The following is a 21,732-nucleotide window of genomic DNA, read 5'->3' as shown; positions in this document are numbered from 1 at the left end:
GAGCCCCATGAAAGCTTAAGGGCGCATCTCCTGGCCAGATTCAAAAGTGCTTCCTTTCCAGGTTTCTTGGCCTCACACCTCACAAGCCACTTCACAGCCTTCTCCTACACCGCAGGAATGTGCAAGTTGATTATTCAAATAGCATGAAGATACCCTGCTTTGATCACCCATTGATTAGCATGTGCTATTAGTAGTCCAGCCACTTTGAATCTAAAAGAAAACTGAATTGCAGGGCATCAGTGACCTATAATAATCATTCAAGGTATTTTTGCTCTGCAGAACCCCAAGGTATGTATAAAACAAATGACATGTTGCATACAATCACGAATGGGAGTAGGTGAGAAGACAGACTGCTTCCAGACTGTCACTATTATGTAGGCTAGTTACAGGTAGGTAGCCGTGTTGGTCTGAGTCGAAACAAAATTAAAAAATTCCTTCAGTAGCACCTTAAAGACCAACTAAGTTTTCATTTTGGTATGAGCTTTCGTGTGCATGCACACTTCTTCAGATACCAGGCTGTTTATGTAGGCTGTTTGCATGGTTCAACCAATAACTGCTATCCTTCCTCATGGGGAACAAAGGAAGCAGGCTTCTGGTAGGTAAGACTAATTATTATTAATAGTCACCTTTTTTGCAAAAAAGGAACACAAAGCAACTTACAAAAACAAAGCCTAAAGACAGATATAATACAAGAATTAAAATATCCTAAAATACTCGCAACATGCATATAAGGGCAAATCCAGCTTGCCCCCACCCTGCTAAAAATATGCAAATAAACTCCAAAGGCCTAGGTGGATAACAGTGTATTTGCTTGGTGCCAAAAGATAGAGATGGCACCAGGCATGCCTCCCTGGAGAAAGCATTCCACAACTAGGGAGCCACCACTGAGAAGACCCATGTTTCTGTTGCCACCCTCAACCTCTCCATTGGAGGAGCACACAGAGAAGACCCTCAGATGAGTGGGGAGAGCATACCATTAGGTTCTTAGCTGCAGCTTGAATTGGGCCAAGAAACGAAACCCATTGGTATCCAGTGCAGTTGGAGCAGGACTAGTCTTGGCTAGTTCAGTATTATCTGCTCTGACTGTCAGTGGCTCGCCAGAGGTTTGTCCCCATTACCTGTTACTCCTTTACCTAGCAATACTGGAGACTGAACTTAGGACCTGCATGCAAGCATGTCCTCTAGCATGGAACTATGAGTTCCTCCCCAAATGCAGAACCACCATTGATACTGGAATATTGCACACTTTTGAATGCCCAGCTCACACATGATATATTAGTCACAGTAGCTTGAGGTGAAATGGGAAGTGCCGTCCAGCCCTGCTGCTACTCCCACCACCACCTACCTGCTCCTGCCGCTGTCAACACGGCCTACTCCGTCACCACAGCACATCCTGCCACATCCGTTACTGGCAGAGAAGCACCGTTGCTATCAGTGCCAATTTGACGTAAGATCACATCAATTCTGGGCAAGCTCTGGTGGAGGCAGCAGGGCAGGCAGGGTGCCTACAGGGGTGTCACCGGGGGTGTGGGGGTGTTATGCCTTCTGAAGCTGTGGTCTTGCCCTGCCTAATGGTTGGGCCAGCTCTGAGTCGCAGTGTGAAAGGCATGTGTGACTCTTGAGGCTCCCAGCAATCTTGGGCTGAAGATCTGTACCAATACTGAATCCTTGGGTGTATGGGGTGTTAGGGGAGGGTGAGTAGTACTTTTGGACACATGCTCTTTCTTTGGTAGTTATTCACCTTTGGTCCACACCTTGCACTCAGCTCTCACCTGTGGTTCCTAGAAATTGTTAGCATGTGATAGTCTAGGTGAGGGGAAACTGATGGGGTCTATAACCCTTGCTGAGATAGTTTCCCTGCATGCAAAGACAGGCTCTGGAGGATTGAGCGGACAAGACCAATAGTGGGTCCAATGGTAAAGAAGGCCATTTTTGTTTGTGCTGTAGAGGGAAGTGAGGGCCAGATGGGGCTCGTCAACTGGGAAGGTAGCCCATCTAGGAGAAGGAATACTCTGATCCTAAACCTCCACTGCCTTGCGGGAGATCTCCAGGAGAAGAAAAGGCTAAGGAGTAAAGCCTATACAAATCCAGAGTGGAGTCCCCAAGACAGTTGGATGGCACTACGTACACCTCCTTTCAGTGACTCCTGCATCCGAGCTGGTGCCAAACATATTGCCCTGTTTTTGTTTCAACCACATCAGTGAGCCCAAGAAGAGGGGTTTGTCATCTGGGCAGCCCAGGACTCCATATCCACTGCTCAGGCTTGGGGAGGTCAGTTTGGTGCTGCTAAAACAGCAGTTTGACTTCACCTCTGGAGACACACACTCCATTGTCTTTCTAGGCAGATGGATGCCAACAACTGAATCCTTGTTAAAGTTCCTCTCTGGCAACCCATCTAGAAAAGCCTAATTTAATAAGATTCTTTCTTTTGGTAGAAGATGATTTCACTGCTGGAATATAGGACTTACGAAAAATATATAGGCTTTACTTATGAAAAACTATTCCCTCTTTACTAGCCCTGCAGAAGAAGAACACATTTGGGGGAGGGATGCTATATAGGTGTATTCCATTGATCTTGAAAACACATATGCAAGATTAAACCAAGACAACAGGGCAACCCACCAGAGACACTTAGGGAGGCATTTATTGCCCTGAGCCCCTCTCAAATCCACTGCTCCTTGTTGTAACCTCTGAGTCGGATGGGCAGGGTGAGAGTAACCCAGCCTGCTCTTCTGTGATCTGATCAGTTTCATCAGCCCTTGAAGCCTTTTCTTTTTCAGATCTCCAGGTTGCCATGGCTTCCCCCGCCCCCTTTGTAAACACTTGGGGGGGGGTTCTTTCTGATTGGCTTCTGTTGAGAATGGCTGCCTGGCAACAGGCACAAAGCGTGCTTAGCAACCAAGCTGATAACACAGAAGAACAGTTGTAGGAAGCGGATGCGAGAGGAGGACTGCCTGCCTGGAGAATAGGAGTGGTGAGTTGATGATGGAAGGGCAGAGACAGTTGTTGTTGGGGATCGATCTCTTTCTATGCAAGTCAAAATTGTGTTCTGCATCCACGTTGTCACCTCCCACTTCTGTCTTCAGTAATTTCTTTCGAAATCTTTCCACATCTGAACCTGCAGCTTTTCCTACTGGGCAGAGTACCCTCCTTTTCTCCTACCAGTAACAACATTTCATTAGGCTAGGTTGATAAATTTTGGCAAAAACAAATGCCACCACCACCTCCTCCTCCTTCCTCACAGGCCCTACCAAAACATCTACATGTTGCTGTCTGTTAGACTGTGTGTGTGTGATTTTTAAATTTTTTTTTTTTTTTTGCAAATAGAACAGGGTGGGAGAAGAAACCTCGTCAGCTGCCTTTAACATTAACAGGGAGGGATAAGCAGGCTGTTGCAGAATACACACCAATCTTAGGCAGGAGGAGCAGAAGGCATAGTTCTTTAGAGCAGAGAGAGTTTGGAGAGGTTTTACTTTTTCTTCATTCTCCCTGGATTTTAATACCATGGCACACCCCACCTGAAGCAGCCCATCAGATATCTTTTGTGACCTGCCTGGTGGGATAGACCAGAACAAACTTTGCAGGTGGGTGGGGCCAGCCACCTGTCAGTCACCGGACATCATAATGACATCAGGTATTTGACACCTGTGAAAGTTACAGCAACCTTCTCTGAAGATATGCTATCACCTATCAGCTAGAGTTACAGGGAGCCCCCTTGAAATCTCTATGGACGTGAAAATGCTCCCCTCTGGAGAAGAAGCAGTTTGAACATCATTTTTGCTGCCCACAATTGGTTCAGATTAGTGTAGAGGTTTTCTTGTACGAGGACTAATGAACTATGGGTTCCAATCCGTACTCGGCTCTGGATTGTCATAGGGTAAATGTGGGCTTGGTTTTCTTGCTGTCTTGCTCCAATCTACCTCACAGGGCTGTTGTTAGGATAAAAGGGATTGGATAACAGAATGTATGCCATCATGAGCAGCATTGCGGAACGGGCAGGAATAAAAAAAAAAAAGAGCATGCGCTAGGCAGCAAAACGAGGGTTGTTGGCTCAGTGGGTCACAAATTTTATAGCAAGGGGTAGAGAGCATGTGGCTCTCCAGATGTTGTACTTCAATTCCCATAACACACAACCAGATGGCCAAGGTCAGGGATAATGGAAGATGTAGTCCAACAATGTCTGAAGGACAATAGACTTCCCAACCCTCTTTATACAGGTTTATTCAATGTACATATTGACAACTGAAAAGAGGTAGATGGAAAGAGGTCAGTGAATATGGCAGTAGTTTTAGCCTCTGCAACATTTTAAAGTTTGAAAGCAAGGATGTGTGTTTTCCAGGAAATTTTGCATCAGCTGCACTGCCCTAAATGGATAGAGAACTGATTTTGCTCTTTTGAATTTTGTTTGACCTATGTTTAGTAAATAAAAATAAACAGATGATAAGTGTCCTCAACCCCTGTACTCCACCCCCAATAACCAAAGGTATTTCAATTGAGACATTGGAAGTCATTTGCTCTGACTCTCTCTCCAGTTTACTGCTTTTTCCTCTAGCTCACATCACTACTAAAACTCAACTTTCACCTCTGGCTTTTCCCTTCTAACTCCCATGTGGGTTGCGGGAGGCGGCTCTATCCACGCATTTGCCATCTCCCACAGAGCCCATTCCTTTGCTCTCCTTAATAGCTCATCACCAAGGCTACCACCTCACCAGGCAGGAGGCTAGCCTGACTAAGTTTGATTGCTTTTTTCTAGTATTTTCTACTATTTTATGCAAGCTTTTGTTTATTGTTTGTTTAGATTTTGTTTATTAAGCAGTCTGTAAATTTTGTTAAGCAAAATAAAAGTCACAGTCACCCCCCCAAAAAAAAACACATTTGCTTGTAATTCAGAAAAACAAAGTGTAATGCATAGCAGACTGCTATGTGTTGAGCAAGCATGTTGGCCCCTGAGTCCAGTATCTCTGAATGTGTCTCCTTCATTTTTGTCTTTCCTAGAATGTTGCTGCCATGGCTACTCTGAGTGTGAAGCCCGGCCAGAGGTACACACTTCCAGACTGGCGCACCCACTTTGACCTCATTTCAACCAATGCTGAGCGACAGCGCTTGGCATCCCACCAGATCAGGCAGGAGGGCCGGGTCCTGCGCAATGAAACAAATAACCAGGTGGGCAAGTATTTGAGCTTCTTTTCTGTGTTTCCAAATAAAAGCAAACAAACTAAAATGATAATTTGAGTTCCGAAATATGGAGATGGTGGTGGGGTGGGGCGAGGAGGGCATGGGGTCATTGCTGAATAGGCAGAGCAGAAATACAAATTGAGAAGTTATGAGGAACCAAAATTGGCAGATTGGTTCATCCTGAATTGTAACTGAAATTTTATCATTTGAGTTTTGTTGTTGTTTTTGGAGAAGGTAGAGTGAAGGAAGCTTCAGCCTTTTCTCACAAAACCAAGGGAAGGTTGTTCACAAATAATTTCCACGCTAGCATGTCTGTGTGAAATGTACATGTCTAAAGAATGGGCCAGGAACTTGTCAAGATAAGGAAAGGCAGTCTTGAGCTTAGCCTTCCTTATTCCTGTAAGAACCATGCTGCTGGTGCCCTCTCTGAAAGCGGGGTTTGAAACCATTGCCTCTCTCTTCTCCAGACAAAATGGGATGAATATGACAACCGCACACGCCTTCTTGAGCGGATCGAAGTCGTCAACCGAGCGAAGGAAACTCTGGACAAATGCCTCACGGACATCGACGCGGAAATCTATGCCTTGACTCAAGTATGTAGTGCAGACTTACTCATTTATGGTGTTCCTAAACTGAATTTCACCAGGAGATTCCAGGATAGTGTGCAGAAGTATGAAAACAATTCACACAACTTATTGTTAGGTGAACCCCAGTCTCTCAGGGGTGGGAGGTCTCAGGGGGTCCCAACACATGCCCTGGATCTGGCTTCCTTGGAATGAAGGTCATCGGAGGCCGCTGGCATTTCTGTGGTATGCAAGGATTATTTATGCTTTTATCTGGGCTGAGTGTGCGTGCATGTGCACTTACAGATTCACTGTTAAAAGCGTGTGCATGGAAGACAATCTTACTCGGCTATGAGTGATCGCCAAAGAAGAAAGAATAATATGAATTGCGGTAATGAAGGGCAAAGGTCATGCAACTCAATTTTGGTGTGCTGAAAAAGTGGTTTGGGTGGTTCTGTGCAGTAGATGGCATGTAACCAATGGTTTCTGTGATGCTAAAGATGGAAGGAAATTCAGTGACCTCTTTGAGATGAAAGCTGAGCAACCCAGCTTTCTTCTCTATGTGTCAGAACGTGCTTGGCCCACCTGCAAAGCATTCCCATTGGAAACCTGATTCATTAGCAAACTTATGTCACTTGACATGATGTCCACAGAGGGAGTTGGGAAGGGGAGATCAACCCCTTATCTTATTTTTGCTTCTTCCCTTCAGATGAAGGAGGAGGCAGAACGTGCCCTGCAGGCTAAGAACTTGCAATTGGATGTGGCCATTGAAAATCTCACTCTGCGGGAAAGTCGCCGAGACATCGATGTGGTGAAGGATCCTGTCGAGGAAGAGCTGCACAAAGAGGTGGAGGTGATTGATGCTACTACGAAAGATCTTCAACAGAAAGTGAGCGAGGCCTTTGAGCAGCTCTGGTGAGTCAAAAGATTTGGTGGTAAAGTATGACATATGGGAATTGTGTCTGAGGCATTGAACTGAGTTAAGTGCAATGTGGGATGCCGGGGGAGGCACAAAGAACTTGTTTTAATGGTGCAGAATGACATATAGCCAGACTTTGGATGGGAGACGTGAGGGAGGGCAGGGCTTGTAGGGTGCACATTGGGGGGGGTTGGGGGTGAGGGAGGCAGGTGGGGGGGAAGAGGCAATGAGGGGCCATTTCTGGCACCATTTTTTTCTAGAAAAAAAGCACTGCATAACAATACTTAGATGTTTGTAGTTACAGTGCATTTCAAATTTCCAACACATTTGAGCATCACATACATTATTTCTGTAATAATTGCACCAACCTTGTAAGCCATGCCATACTTCATTTATTTACTTACTTTGGCTGCAATCCTAACCCCACTTAACTGAAAGTAAGCCCCATTAAATTCAGTAAGATTTACTTCTGAGTTGGCTTGGTTGGGATTGTGCTGTCAGTTAATATCCTGCCTTTTGAAAAGTCTTCTAGGGTTATATATTATAAAAGCAATTCTAAAACAATAGGGGGACACTTTTTAAGAATCACTGGAACAGTATTATCTCTAGTACCCAAAATCATAAATTTACTGGCTGATGTTAGAATTTAGCTGGACATTTGACAACTCAGGCTCCCACATTGCAACAGCTTTTCAATGTACCTTGTAGAACACCTTGTAGAACACCTTTTATATCAATGTATCTTGTAGAACACCTTTTATATCTTTGCTAATATTTGGTCAGTTGAAAATAAGCAAACTGAAACGCCATCTAGTATTACACACCCAAGAGAAAGGCCATTGCATTGTTTATAACTTCTTTTATTTGACAGAGAAAGAAATGGGATAATCAACCCCCCCCTAATTACTTAGGGGCTCATTCCCCATCATGTTCAGCTCCCTTTTAGCATCTTATTGTCTTGTTTACACAATCCTAGATTTAAAGTGATTTGGGGAGATTGTAATTGTAACTATAAATTCCTGTTTTTCTTAAAAGAAGTTCTAGCAGTGATACAAGGACTTTGTCTTGTAGGCAAACTAAACTACAAGTCTCACAGCTACAGTTGTATATCGTGTTCTGCGTTCAGCATTCATGGCAACATCATGTGACAATATGTTCTGCTACAGAGGGGAGGCTTTTTGCACTGCCAACAATTTATGGGAGTTTTAACTGCTGATTGCTAAACAAAATGAAAGGGAAATAAATCTGGAGACTTCCACCTGAATATTCTCTTGCATCCCTTCATGGCTGCCCTTTGCCTCCCCCTCCCCACTTTTCATTCATAGCTTGTTGCAGGAAGCCCGCCAGCAGCTGAACTTTGCCCATCGAGGGAAAACGGAAGCCGTGGAGATTGACCGGACCTGTGTTTCCCTCAATATCAACTCTCCAAATATCTCCTATAAAGTCAATCCTACCCGAGTGCCGATTGGGTAAGGTTGTGTCTTGCGCAACAACCATCAAAAGGTCTTGAACTCCACCTTCATCTCAGGGCCAGCCCTCCTGTTAGACAGAATGTGGCAACTGAGGTGCCCCTTCCCTAGTGCCCTGGCTGTACCTTCCTGTTGGAGGCCCAGAGCAGGGTGTGCCATGACAACTGGAGGCCTATGCTGAGCCCCCATAATGACTCTGCAACTTATTGAAATTGCCCCTCTCTCACAAAAGAGGCTTTTGCTTTTCTGCCTTTTTCACGGGGTGCTTTATAATTTCCTCACACTTTTGGTAGGTTTGGAATTAGGTCTCATCCTTGTGAGGTAACTGTGGGTTGTGGTGGGATGTGTTTTTCTTCCCATTAAACATCTCTCCTACCCTCTGCAGCCTCCCCAGCTGCTTGGCCTTCTCCCATGGGCGGAGTTAGCATCATGTCTTCCCCTCAGCTTTTATTGAAGTGTAGGAAACTGGTGAAAGTAGTTACCAAGCACCTGCAATCAATGTGTTCACCGATATTGTTTAAAAAGTGCTTCCTTTTATCTTCTTAAAAAGTACGTCATTCTACCTTTACTTTTTCTGTAATGATTTCCTTAAAAGTAAAGTCTCGTTTTTTAAAACAACCAAGCAGCGCCCAGGAGCGGCAACAGCCCTACCTTCTGTTCTTAGAGGAAAGCCCAGCCAAGGACTTCATGAGGTTTACAGGAAGGACAGATATGCAGGTTGGGGGGGGGGGTGCTGCAGAGTGCAGACTGCCGGAGAGTAGATTTGTAGAATGAAGGGAAGGGCACTCAGTCATACAAACAGCCGCTTGCCCACTCAGAATTAAGGGAAGTACATCAAAACCCCAAGTGTTTCACTGAATTTTGTATCCTCTTTGGTATTTTCCCCAATGTCATTTATTTCCTCATTAATTGATGGAGAATGGTCAGAAAAAAATGCAGAAGAAGTATTTGGCACACTGGTAGCTTAGCGTGCTTTTATTAAGTGCACTGCATGGGTGGGTGGGTGAGTTAAACTTTATTTATATGCTCTTTTCTGACCATTGGCTTCCAAAGCTACAGACACACAGTTTAAAAATATGCAAGGCAATACAGGGAGAAAGTGTGTGTGAAAAACTGATTCTCACAACCAGGCCATCTTTTCCTTCTGCCTATTGTAGAACTCTCACTCCAGAGGAGTGGGATCGGATCACAACATACAACAAGGATCGAGCAGAGGCAGAAATGAAAGCAGCCTCAGATCTACGAGAAGCCATGGCCCTCACCATTGCCCAGGTAAACCACACGGCTTCCTGTTGGCTCCTAGGAAGGCTCTTGATGGAGAAGATACATTACTGTATGTTATAGAGCAGCCTTTGCCAACCTGGTGCTTTGTAGGTATTTTGGACTGCAACTCCCATCAGTCCTAAGAAGTACCACACCTCCCACCTGATGGGAGTTATAGTCCAAAGCATTTCGAGGGCTTCAGGTTGGCAAAGGCTGTGAGTAGATCCATAATTAAGGTGATTTGTTTTCAAAGTAATCTACTGAACGTCTGATCTGGATCTACTGGAAGATCTTTTAGTGGTTTGCATTCATTGGCAAAGCTTTCTGGTTCCTAATGATTTATCAATGGCAGCAACTAGATGGATCCCTGCAGCCTAAAATTATACTGCTGAAATGAACTTTTTTTGCTCAGGATCACCAACCTTTACTGGATCCAGCAGAAGCAAGGAGGAAAGGGGGAAAGGCTGTTTAATTAAAGGCTGATTATTCCAACAACCTTCACCTGTGCAATCACCTGTGCAATGGAACGACCCCCTCCCTCTCCTCTCTCACTCACCCCCTTCCCCAAATCTGCTCCAGAGGGTTGGGGAATCCCTGGAACAGATGTGGGGGGCTCATTGTGAGGGAGCAGGAGGGAAAGTTCCACTGTGCAAGTAGTAGTCCTTGTGCTAATAGAACAACTTTGCTGGATGCAACTTGGGATTTTGTTTTTTGAGAAGTAAAAGTGGTTTGAAAGAGGAATCGTTGTTTGTGGCATATACACTTGTTCAACTTTTTTTCCTTTCTAAAACCTGTTGTGCCCATCTACATTTCAAAATCCTGTAAAATCTGTTTGGCCAACTGCCAAGCCAGTATACATCATTGCAAAGGGATGGCTTTCTCAATCTATGTGCAATTATTAAACTATGATAGTGGCCTAACTTTTTATATGTGTTTCCATGGGCATAGCCATGATTTTTGTTAGTAGGAGCCAGGCCTTTCGTTTGGGTTGGGGGTGGGGGGCAGAACCTCAGTTAGCGATGTATTTTTATTTCCTTTTATTGATTTAGGGGGGCAGCTTGCCCCTCCCTGCCCCCCTCTGGCTATGACCATTTGTGTTTCCTATTCTAGACTGAGAACGAACTAGAAGCTCAGCGCGTGGCCACAGAATTTGCCTTCCGGAAGAGGCTTCATGAAGTGCAGCAAGCTCTTGATGAGCTGAGGTGGCAAGAGAAGAATGTAAGTCTTTAGCTGGCATTGGAGATCTGTCCTGCACATTTTTTGATTTTTTTTTATAAATTGCACATATATAATGTCTGTTCTGAGTGCAGAGTCTCCCTCGGATGTGAAGGGTTTATGTTAAGGTTCTTCCACAATTCAGAGTGTTATCATCCGCAGTCTTGGAGGGGATTTCTTTTATTTTCCGGTGCCTGAAGGAGGGTTAGGGAGGCTTTTTTCATGACCTACTTCAGACCCTTCAACATTTCTCTGATGAAATTAGGGACAGCCTATTTCTTCATCATCATTTTATTATTTATACCCTGCCCATCTGACAGGGTTGCCCCAGCCACTCTGGACAGCTTCCAACATTCATAAAAATATGTTAAAACATTAAACATTAAAAAAACTTCTCTATACAGGGCTGTCTTCAGACGAGTCTTTACTAGCTGCTTCTGTAAGTCCCTCACTGTGACACTTTGTTGCTAAATGCTTTTTTTAGGGCCCCAAACTCTCCCAAATTTGTCTGTGATACATTTTCCCTTAAAAATAGTATTCCATTCCATTTCTGACTGCTTCTGCAGGTCCCCTTTTTTGGAAGGCAGCCTTGAGAACCACAATTATTGCCACACTTTCATACTTGGGTCACACCCACTTTGTCACGTGGCTGTCAGAGGCCTGGTTATGTGTCAGTGCAGCCCTTTCCCCAAGAAAGATGAGCCATAGTAGCTAAGTTGAGCAGGAGAGCTTACTCTATTGTATTAACCCTTTCATGCATTAATTAGACTTAAGCATGTTGGTTGGTTATTTGTTTGTTTGTTTATTGATTGAATTTATATACCGCCCTATACCTGGAGGTCTCAGGGCAGTTATCCCACAACCTGGAGATGCTGCTGGGGACTGATCCTGGGACTTCCTGCATGCAAAGCTCTGCCATTGCATGTGCCCCTCCTGAATTGGCAACCAATTCTAAGCCTCTCTCCCCATGGTGTCCTTGCTTTTTTTCAGACCCTAGAAGAAATTGCTGAAATGGAAGAGGACATCAGGCGCCTGGAGGATGACATCCGGGCAAAGGTGATGAATCTGAAACTGGCTCATACTCGTCTGGAGACCCGGACTTACCGCTCCAACACGGAGCTTTGCCGTGACCAGGTACAGCAAACCTCTAGCTCTGTAAGCTTAAAAATTGTGGGCAGACAGGAGTGACTGCTAGCCTTGTGCACCAGAGGCAAGGCAAGGCAGAGAGAAGGCATGAAGCACGTTTTAAAGGCTGCTTGCAGGAGGTTTTTACTGCTCCACCCCTGTCCATTCATGCTGGGTGTGTGTGTTATTCCTTTTATTTGCTACTGTGTAATGTATTTTTGTGTTTTTATATTGTAAACTGCTTGTTATCCTCAGTTGGAGGGTGGTATAGAAATAATAATAATAATAATAATAATAATAATAATAATAATAATAATAATAAGCCGTAGCCTTGAAGCTTCTTGGGCTTCTTTGCAGAAGCCAGACCATAGCAGTAATATTAAGAGGAGCTGACAGTTTAACCCAGGAGTAATAATCTTTTCTTGACAAAGCTACCATTTGTGACGTATTGAAGCTTGACGTCCCTTTCTTGTCCTTGGCTTTCAGGCTCAGTACGGACTGACAGATGAGGTGCATCAGCTGGAAGGCACCATTGCTTGTCTGAATCAGAAGCTGGCACAGTTACAGTATGTACCTCCCTAAAAACAAAATCAAAATTCAATGGAGAAAGGGAATAGGCTGTTTTTAAGTAAGCATCGGTTGCAAGTTGTGGCCTTGGGTCAGCATATGCTGCCTAGGTTGCAGGAGGCCATGGTTGTTCACTAAGATTACCTAGATATATGATTATGCTGCCTAGATTGCAGGAGGCCATGGTTGTTCACTAAGATTACCTAGATATATACATAAGGGACTGACTTCTGTTTCAAGTGTATCTGAAGAAGTGTGCATGCACACGAAAGCTCATACCAAAATAAAAACTTAGTTGGTCTTTAAGGTGCTACTGAAGGATTTTTTTTTATTTTGCCTAGATATATGAGTGAAAACAGAACATGGGAAGCTGATTTTATACAGCCTAGGAGCATAATCCCCAAATATTTTGTGATGCGGCACCAATGTGCCTTTCACACTGCAGCATTATATCAAAGGCTGGTAATGATTAGGTCAAAATAGTGGGCTCTGTGCATGATCCTTAGGTGATAGGTGCAAGATGGCATCTCCTGGATTCCAGTGCCTGGGATGACCTGTCAATATCTGGGCCCAGGAGGAAGTCCACAATAATAAATTCAAGACTTCGCATGTATTTTATAATACATAAGCTTACCATAGAAGTCAGACACAATTTCCCTGTAGTCTGTTCTTTTGCACCAGGGGTGGCTAATCTGTTGCCCTCCAGATGTTCTGGAACTCTAGCTCCCATCAGCTCCAGCTAGCATAACCAGTGGTTGGGGATGATGGAAACTGCACTCCAAAAGCTTTTGCCTGGCTGGACCATGCTCCCAAACTCTCATAATGCCTCTTGCTTGGTTGGATAGATGGAGTATGTAGTAACTAGCCTACAAAGGCAAATTTTACATTTGTGGCTCCCTCACATTTGCTTCTTATCCCATCCACTACTCTTCCATGTGTCCCTTGGAAGATTGCTCAGAAGGGAATGCGGCCCTTAGGCTGAAAACGGTTCCTTACACAATTTACAGGGAGGCCCTGCCATGGGGAGACAGATCCTTGTTCCTCCAAGATAATCTGCCATTGTAAATGTAACTTGTACCCAGTGCCGGATTTATGTATAAGCTAAACAAACTATAGCTTAGGGCCCCACTCTCTTGGGGCCCCACAAAAAAATTAAAGGAAAAGAAAACCTGGATGTACATTTCCAAAATATAAGATAAAAAGCAAATAAAATAAAGCTTACATACAACAACATTGTTTTGTGTTGTGTAGGCTCCTATGATGTAAATAATGGGCCCTGCCTGCTAGCCTGCTCCCTAAAATATCACTGGTTTGCTCATTTCTATATATAGGGTGCCTACATTCAACACAAAAAACAGCAACAATTTGTTGTTGACAAAGGACAGCTGGACATATAAAGGGCCCCATTACCTTCAGTAACTTTGGGCCTCTTCGAACCCAAATCCAGCCCTGCTTATACCTGATAGAAAAATGATTAATGAGATCCTTGCAATGGAAAATCAGTGTTGCCCCACTCCCAGTTACCACCAACCACACCAAAGGAAAAAGGACTTGCTTTGATTTAAAGGCAAATGGAGGCAACCCCCTGCTCAACTTACCTTGGCTTCTTCCCTCAGGGATGCTCTGGATGCTCTCTACAAACACCTGGACCGTATCCAGGCAAACATCGTCTTCAAATTGAACTCCCTGACACTGGATAACAAGTGCATGGATATCAGGAGGAAGCTGACGATCCCTGCTGAAAAATTTGTGCCTGAGGTGGACACCTTCAACCGAACCACTAATCGCACTCTTTCACCCCTCAAGTGCCGACAGCTGGAACTGGCTTAGAATAATGGCATGAGATGTATAATCCCTTGAGTAATGCTGAAGAAAGAATTGGCTTGGGAAGTGAGTGACACAGTCCCTGCCCCCCGCCCAGTGACTTGCTTCCATGCCAAGCGCAGATGACATCTGTCTCATGTTAAGAGTGACATGACTTTCCTTCTCCCTTTTGACCCATTTCTGTTCTCAAAGGTTGTATAAAACTTCCCCTTGTTTACAGCTTTGGTATTCCAAGAAAGTGTAGTAATAAATAAATCTGTCCCCAGCGACAGTATTTCTGACACATCAAATACTTTCATTCTTTGATTTTTTTGCATCTCTTTAAATTTGGTGGGGAACCCAAGTTCTATGGTTTAAAAATACAACAGAACGTTTTCCCCTCAGCTTTCGTCAAGGGCAGATATTTAAACATCCCCAGAAATGATAAGACATTGTGGATGTTCTTTGAATGTGCCGGACACCATATCCTTTTCTACTAACCAGCTACGCAAATGTGTGCTATCCCCTTTTTTGGGTAGTGCAACATAATGGCAAAATGAAAATATTGGGTTCTATCTGTCTGACATTAACCCGGAAGTAACTGCAAGGGTTGCTGAGTTTTAGCAGGAAGAAATCCCAATGAAAATCCTCATATATTTTACAAGGATGTTTATTTGTAAATATTTTAAATTTTTATATGTGGTTGTTTTATGATGGCCTATACTTGTAATGCCTAATAGTAGGTTTAGGGCATCTCAGGCCAGGGATCACATGCAGTGCTCAAAGCAACTCTGTGTGGCCCTTGAACCTCTCCCATGACCACACTCCTCACTGACACATGATGTGTAAAATGTTTTGGCATAGCTGGAACTCTAATAATGCCCCATGCTTGTTAGGACTGAGGACAGCAATGCATGTGTGAGTGTATGTAGAAAGTAGCCTCTTCTATAAAGGCAAATTTTGTTACCTGATACTCCAAATGGTGCAATCTCTTGCTTCTTGCTGGATAATTAATTTGCACACACACACAAAAAAGGCTTCTTATCCTGCACATGTGCAAATATCCCATCACTTTTATAATCACAGGAAGTCTGATAAGAAAATTGACAGAAAAATGACAAATGGGAAGTGCAGAAATGTAAGGTGGATGACTGGCTTCCCAAATTGACCAGACGAAATCTCAGGCAGTTGAACAATTTTATTATTGGTTTGTCGGCAAAACAATATGGAGCAGTAGGGAAAAAACCATTCCTCATTCTGCCCGACCCATGGGCATACACAGAGTGCTTTTATACCTTTTTGACAGAGTGAAGTGAAGATCAGCCTTTCTGCAGTACTTCATCAACCAATCAAGAGAGAGCACCCCAAGATGCAAAGTCACCCGCCCAACTCTACTAGGTGGCGTTATGTACCTGGTACCTTCATACACGTGTCTATGTGGAATTTTACAGGCACAATTGTGGTTGTGCTCTACTTATAATTTGCGGTGGGCTACATCCTCTTGCTCTTGTGGTTTATGCTAGAATTTCTTAGAAGTGCTGTGTGTGGTTAGATCTTTGCATTAGATGTGCAAACATGCTGTGCCTGTGTGCAAAGTGCTGTCTAATTTACTTTCTATCAGAGGCAGAGAGATTTAGAAAATGGAGTTCCTCTTGCTTTTATGGCCTGACCAGGATTATTCTGGCCCTGGTCATTGCCACCCTATATTCCCTCCTCTTCAATATGGAGATGAAGAACAGGTGTGTTTCTGCATCTCCATTTGATTGACCCATCGCACTACAGTGTTTCCTGGTGTTTCCTGCTTGGCAGGGGGTTGAACTGGATGGCCCTTGTGGTCTCTTCCAACTCTATGATTCTACAGAGGAGCCAGCAGCTTCCCATGCTCCAATGTTAGGCCAAAGGATGGGCAACAGAGAGCAAAGTAAGTGAGGAAGCTTCTGCTGACTTTTCCCAGGCTTGTTATTCAGCTTGTCTCAGAAGGGCTACCAGAAGCTTTATACAGACCAAGGTTCTGCATAGGGCTAAGACAATAAGAAAGAAAATTAATATTATGAGCAGAATCTCTTTTAACTATGACCAACCTGGGAGCCAAGAACTAATCTAACTCCATACACTGGGCAGACCTGCACCGTCTAGGCTAACCTTGTGGTACAAATCAGCCTGCTTCTTAATGTTTTTAACATCACTCTCAACACGTTTACTCTGGTTGTATACAGATGCTAGTTCAGAGCCCTCAGAAGATTGCTGGGCTGCAAAGAGGTATGTAGGGCAGAAGAAGGCTAACTGGAAGCTTGCTCAAATGTTAGGTTTTGACTTCCAGGGAAATAGTGCAAGGCAGATAGAGAACTTCGGGGTGGGGGCTGCCTTTTCTACTGAACAGTTAAAATACCTGACCAAGGCTGTTAAATGTTTCTTAGTGTCACCAGAACTAAAAAGGTTCCAGGAACCTCCGGCTGTGATCAGGAACTAGCAGTCATTAAAGACATAGTACATTGCTTTTCTTAAATCAAATAGCAAAATATTTTACAAACTGACCTAAATTTTGTTACCTGGCACATTCAGACCTTCATTTTGAAACTTCTTAACTTAAGGTATACAAGCTAGTGTTTCTAAAACTTGTGAATAACGTGCATTACTAAGCAGTTTCTTAAAAATGCTACCACACATACACATGGGGTTGGAAACTTTCCTAAGGGGGAAAGGATAATTCATTGTTAGGATAGACACCATCAGCTAATTCATAGGGCTATACACAAACTCTGAGAGCCTGTAGATTAAGGCATTCAGTCTGCAGAACTGTCAGTGTAAAATAACCATGAAAGTTTTTTTTTTTTCTGCTTCAGCTTGATGCTATAAAGCAGAGTAAAAATGCTTGCTGAATTTAAGCCTGGTTCAGCTTTTGATTAATCTATTTCCATAACTCCTAAGCATTTTCTGTTGAAGTTTTTAGCCTTCGTGTTAGACCTAACTGGGAACACATATTTGCATTATACAAACATCATTTTTGTCGAAGCACAAGTGCCACTTTCTACTACATTGCATTTCCATTTGAGGCACACAAAAAAATCGCAATACAGACTTTTGGCAACAAAGGGTTCTTTCTCTCAGGTGGGCCATGAATCTATAATGGCCACACTAGTCTTCAGAGATACTAGGATACTATAGTTGCTGGAAATCTAAAAGCCAAGGGGCTTTAGCCACTGTTTCCAAAACTTTATGTCAGCAGGAAAATACACAGTTCTCTCTCAGCTCAGTACTGGGCTTCAATGCAAATCAGTGGGTTTCAAAAGTTCCTACACAGTTCTAAAGGCCAGGAATATATATATATATATATAACAATTGGAGGTTTGTCCTAGCTGAGCATTTGGCTACAGAAAGAATGGCTATTGTTCCAGTTTGCCAGAATCAGGAGAGGCTTGCATTAGATATCAGTGGACTACCAGAAGCTTCTCCCATCATTTCCAAAGCCAGAACTGAGGGGTGCACCTGGCCAGCTCTTCCAGTTACATCCCCAACCCAGCTATAGCCCTGTATCACCTAGGGAGTTGCTGGAACCCTCCCCATATCTGTATGACCTAGGGAGTTGCTGGAACCCACCCCATGGTTCAATTTCTGAAACTGTTTTGGGTCTGTTCGCTCAAGTGAGGCAGGTACACTGCCCTTCCTTCCAAATTAAGGATACTGCTTTGGGGGCAGGTAGACTTCTACTGTGGGTCCCACTCAATTGATGCCTCCCATACAAATATACATACATACATACATACATATATAAGGGTCTAAGATTTACTGCGTCTCCTTGTCTCCTTGATGTTTGGTGCTGCATAAGATGGACATTCCTCAACCCGTGCGTCGAGTGACAGCGTCCGGAGTGTCACAGCAGGGGCTACTTCGGTTTCCCATGCGCTGGGCGTCTTTTGCCGGTCAGACGCTGCAAGGGGAAACTGGTGCACCGTGCGCTGGGTACCCACTCCTGATTAGGTACAGCAGGGTGTGGATCCAGGGGGTCATCTCAGGCACTTTCACCGGATGGAATGGATACCTCACCACCTAGGAATGAAGAGGGTCTCGTCTCCCTTCCTTCAAGGATTCACTCAGGGACTCGCTAGCGTCAGGCTGGAACCATCGTGTCAGGCTCCGCAAGGCTACACGCTCTTCGCTCGAGTGATTTCCTGTAGATAAAAAACAAAGGAGGGGGGGGGGAGAGAGATTGTCCTTGTAGCTGCCGCTGCTGTTTTAGAACTTCTTGCTGGTTAGTCCACCACCAAACTCTCCGAGGTAGTGCGTCCCACGTATTGGACATTGAGGTGTGTCTGGCACACAGAAGTCATCTCTGGGATGTAGCAGCAGTTAGTTGAGAAGTCATCTCTGGGATATAGCAGCAGTGCCTTACAGCAGTCTTTGCCGAATTTCACAAGGCTTGCAACAGGATTCCACGTCTGGTCCATCTTTCAGGATCTCCCCGTGGTTTCTCTTTCCTTCCACAGAACTTCATGCATGTGCAGGGTTAAGGAGGGGTCCTTTAAATCCGTATTTGCCTCCCATCCAGCTGCCGACGGCTGAGTTCTGCTAGGATACTGAAGCCTGTTTTTCAAATTATGCAAAGTCTTGTGGTTTCTAGAAGAAGAAAAAACTTACAGCTGCTTTGTAGCAACGGGCTGTTTCCGTGAGACATAAAATTTTTAAAGTCAAAGCATTTAGAGCAGTAGTGTTTTTGTAAGCTGAAATGTGGACCTCCAAAGCATAACATCTTTTTCTCCCTACTTTCACAGCAACGGTCTTGGTCACACAATGTCACACAATAGAATGTCCGAAATGGCAACACCAGCCAGGCACAGCCACAGTCTCTAAGTGCAGGTTGCAGGAGAAAGCAAGTTGTGCAAATACAAATCATGCAGAATCGCTTGTGTAACCAAATAAGGGGGGTTACGCCACACATCTCTGCCGGAGGTTTGAGAGACTGCTTGAGATTTTTCGCAGCCTGTCTTCCAATGGTAGTGTTAGATTCAAACAGACAATGTCTTTACACACAAATCTCCATTCAGTATAACTTCCTTCTACCTTATCCTGAATTCTTTAGTTGATAAACATTCATTTCATTAAAATATGCAGTTCTACAATTTTTCCAACATGTTGCTGTCACAAAGACATATGAAATGGGGTTGCAGGTAGGAGGGTAAAACCCTTTTTAAACGTAGTTTGCTTTTTGAAGGACTCAAATGTCTCTTTTTCCCCATTCTTGTAAGTTTCCCCAAAATTAAAATCTGCACAGCTCCAACAGGACTTGGGGAAAAGATGTTAATTGTTCAAATAAAATCTATTGTCTCTTGCGTTGTGAACTACTTAAGTACATGATTTTTTCCTTTTCTTTTCTTTTGAAGCCAGCTGAAGCATATGAAAACATTTTCTGAGCACCATTACTGGCATTTTGTCAGTATCCTGTGCGGCGGTAGCCTCATTTCTAGTGTGGTGAATAGCATTTTAAAGGTTGCAGAGATGATTTTTCTGAACCAATCCTCCGCTGTCTGTTTGTACAGCCCTTTTAGGCATAAAATCAGTCTGATGCTTCTTTTGGCTTTTTGGGGCTGTTTCAAGGATATTTAAAAACAGAATACTGGGTGCCTATGTTTATAACAAAGTCCAGATGCAGGTAACTCTTAAGTCACCTTGACCATGGCTCCTTGCCATGCCTGCCAAACCGACGAACTCTCTTCTGCTGGGACCCCCTTGTCCCATCTTTCTCCGAACACTCTTCCTTCCTCTTTTACATTGACCGAGACATCTCCGTCCTAGCAACTGACCTTCACCAGTGACCTTTGAACCCCTTCTGGTTCCTCACTGGTCCTTGAGCCATTATTTGTTGCTGTTTAACCACTGCCTTTCTCTTCATCTTCTTTCTCAAAATGCCTTTCTTCTCTCTGGGGGGGGGGAATACTGGTTTGCGCCACCCTTTTTCTCTGAACTTGTTGTTGGCAGGACTTGTAAATTAAATTTCTTTTATGACATTCTGAATTTATCTATCATGAATTCTAGGGAAATCACATTTTTCCCTCCTCTTGACCATACTCCTCCCATTTATGGCCCTGTAAAGTATCCCCTCATTCACAGCACACACTGCAAACTTTGCCACACATACCATGCATTGGACACTTTACCACACTCTACCTCCCAGTTTTTCCTTGTTTCCTAAGTATCTATTTGTCAAGGGACCTCCTCCCTACTGACTACTAACATACACATTTTCCTCCTCCCTTTTGCCTCTTACCCAAAGCGCCTGGTTTTCCCAGTTGACCTCTGATTAACTGAGTACTACCAACACGCTGGAGATGTGATCAGGATCTCCCTTCCCCTCATTAAAGGGGGCCAATTCCCTTCAAGGTACCTTTTCCCTTTCTACTTACCCCAGCCGGCTTTTCCTGTTCTTCCCTTCCAACCTCGGTCCTTTTGCCTCTTCGTCCAGGGCACGGAAACTCAAGGGCCACCTCTGATCCTCCGGAAAAAGTCTGCCGGTGTGCACCAGACCAGAGGCGCCGTTAGGAATCTGCGCCCTGTCCAGTGGGGCAAAAGGGGACTGCCTCTGGTTCAGGGAAATGCCCTCATCCGAGTCACGCACGGCACCAGAAATGTAAGGTGGATGACTGGCTTCCCAAATTGACCAGACGAAATCTCAGGCAGTTGAACAATTTTATTATTGGTTTGTCGGCAAAACAATATGGAGCAGTAGGGAAAAAACCATTCCTCATTCTGCCCGACCCATGGGCATACACAGAGTGCTTTTATACCTTTTTGACAGAGTGAAGTGAAGATCAGCCTTTCTGCAGTACTTCATCAACCAATCAAGAGAGAGCACCCCAAGATGCAAAGTCACCCGCCCAACTCTACTAGGTGGCGTTATGTACCTGGTACCTTCATACACGTGTCTATGTGGAATTTTACAGGCACAATTGTGGTTGTGCTCTACTTATAATTTGCGGTGGGCTACATCCTCTTGCTCTTGTGGTTTATGCTAGAATTTCTTAGAAGTGCTGTGTGTGGTTAGATCTTTGCATTAGATGTGCAAACATGCTGTGCCTGTGTGCAAAGTGCTGTCTAATTTACTTTCTATCAGAGGCAGAGAGATTTAGAAAATGGAGTTCCTCTTGCTTTTATGGCCTGACCAGGATTATTCTGGCCCTGGTCATTGCCACCCTATAAGATAACAACCACTAGCTGGTTGTATAACCTCGGTGTGAGTGTATCCAGATGAATGCTCAATAAACATATAATCTGGAATCTCCGATACAGAACACAAGTTACTGGGGAATAAGTACAATATTTTGGTAAGGCTTGTGCAGAATAACTTCCTGGGAATTGTGCCTGCTACAGGTCAGATCTAATTGTCTTTCTCTCCCACGTTGCTCTCATGAATGGCACCTAAAATCTGCTACCTGGCTTCGCAGGGAGCCAAGAAGTGAAATTACATTTGAAGCCCGTGTCTGGGCACAACAAGCTTAAGACTCCCGCCAAGTTGTTAACTCCAGAGGTAGCACTACTTTTATGCATCAAGCAGTGATGTGAGGTGCCAAAATAGATTTTAAAAAAACCCTTTTCCTATTGAAGTAGCTGACACCCCACACCCCTAAAACCCCGAGGACAC

The 21,732-nt window shown here is 44.1% G+C and overlaps 1 protein-coding gene and 1 long non-coding RNA gene across 2 annotated transcripts; one reads left to right on the top strand and one right to left on the bottom strand.

The window, feature by feature from the left end:
• Window positions 1–669: 669 nt before the first annotated feature.
• Window positions 670–14,410, top strand: TEKT2 (tektin 2). Its single transcript, XM_035118317.3, has 10 exons — window positions 670–2,974; window positions 4,996–5,163; window positions 5,643–5,768; window positions 6,448–6,653; window positions 7,983–8,126; window positions 9,284–9,398; window positions 10,500–10,607; window positions 11,595–11,738; window positions 12,216–12,295; window positions 13,913–14,410. Exons 2-10 carry the CDS (start codon window positions 5,008–5,010, stop codon window positions 14,124–14,126), a joined length of 1,293 nt encoding a protein of 430 aa, XP_034974208.1. The 5' UTR covers window positions 670–2,974; window positions 4,996–5,007; the 3' UTR covers window positions 14,127–14,410.
• An 869-nt stretch (window positions 14,411–15,279) lies between these two features.
• Window positions 15,280–20,847, bottom strand: LOC148685357 (uncharacterized). Its single transcript, XR_015950604.1, has 2 exons — window positions 20,498–20,847; window positions 15,280–18,713 (listed from the first exon to the last, which is right to left on the bottom strand). It is a non-coding gene; the product is annotated as an uncharacterized LOC148685357 (long non-coding RNA).
• Between the last annotated feature and the right edge of the window lie 885 nt (window positions 20,848–21,732).

Source organism: Zootoca vivipara, chromosome 6 (genome assembly GCF_965207765.1).
Source record: "Zootoca vivipara chromosome 6, rZooViv2.hap1.1, whole genome shotgun sequence".
In the NCBI taxonomy this organism is placed as follows: domain Eukaryota; kingdom Metazoa; phylum Chordata; class Lepidosauria; order Squamata; family Lacertidae; genus Zootoca; species Zootoca vivipara.
The sequence above is the reverse complement of the archived record's forward strand: the minus strand, read 5'-3'. Positions and strand labels throughout refer to the sequence as shown.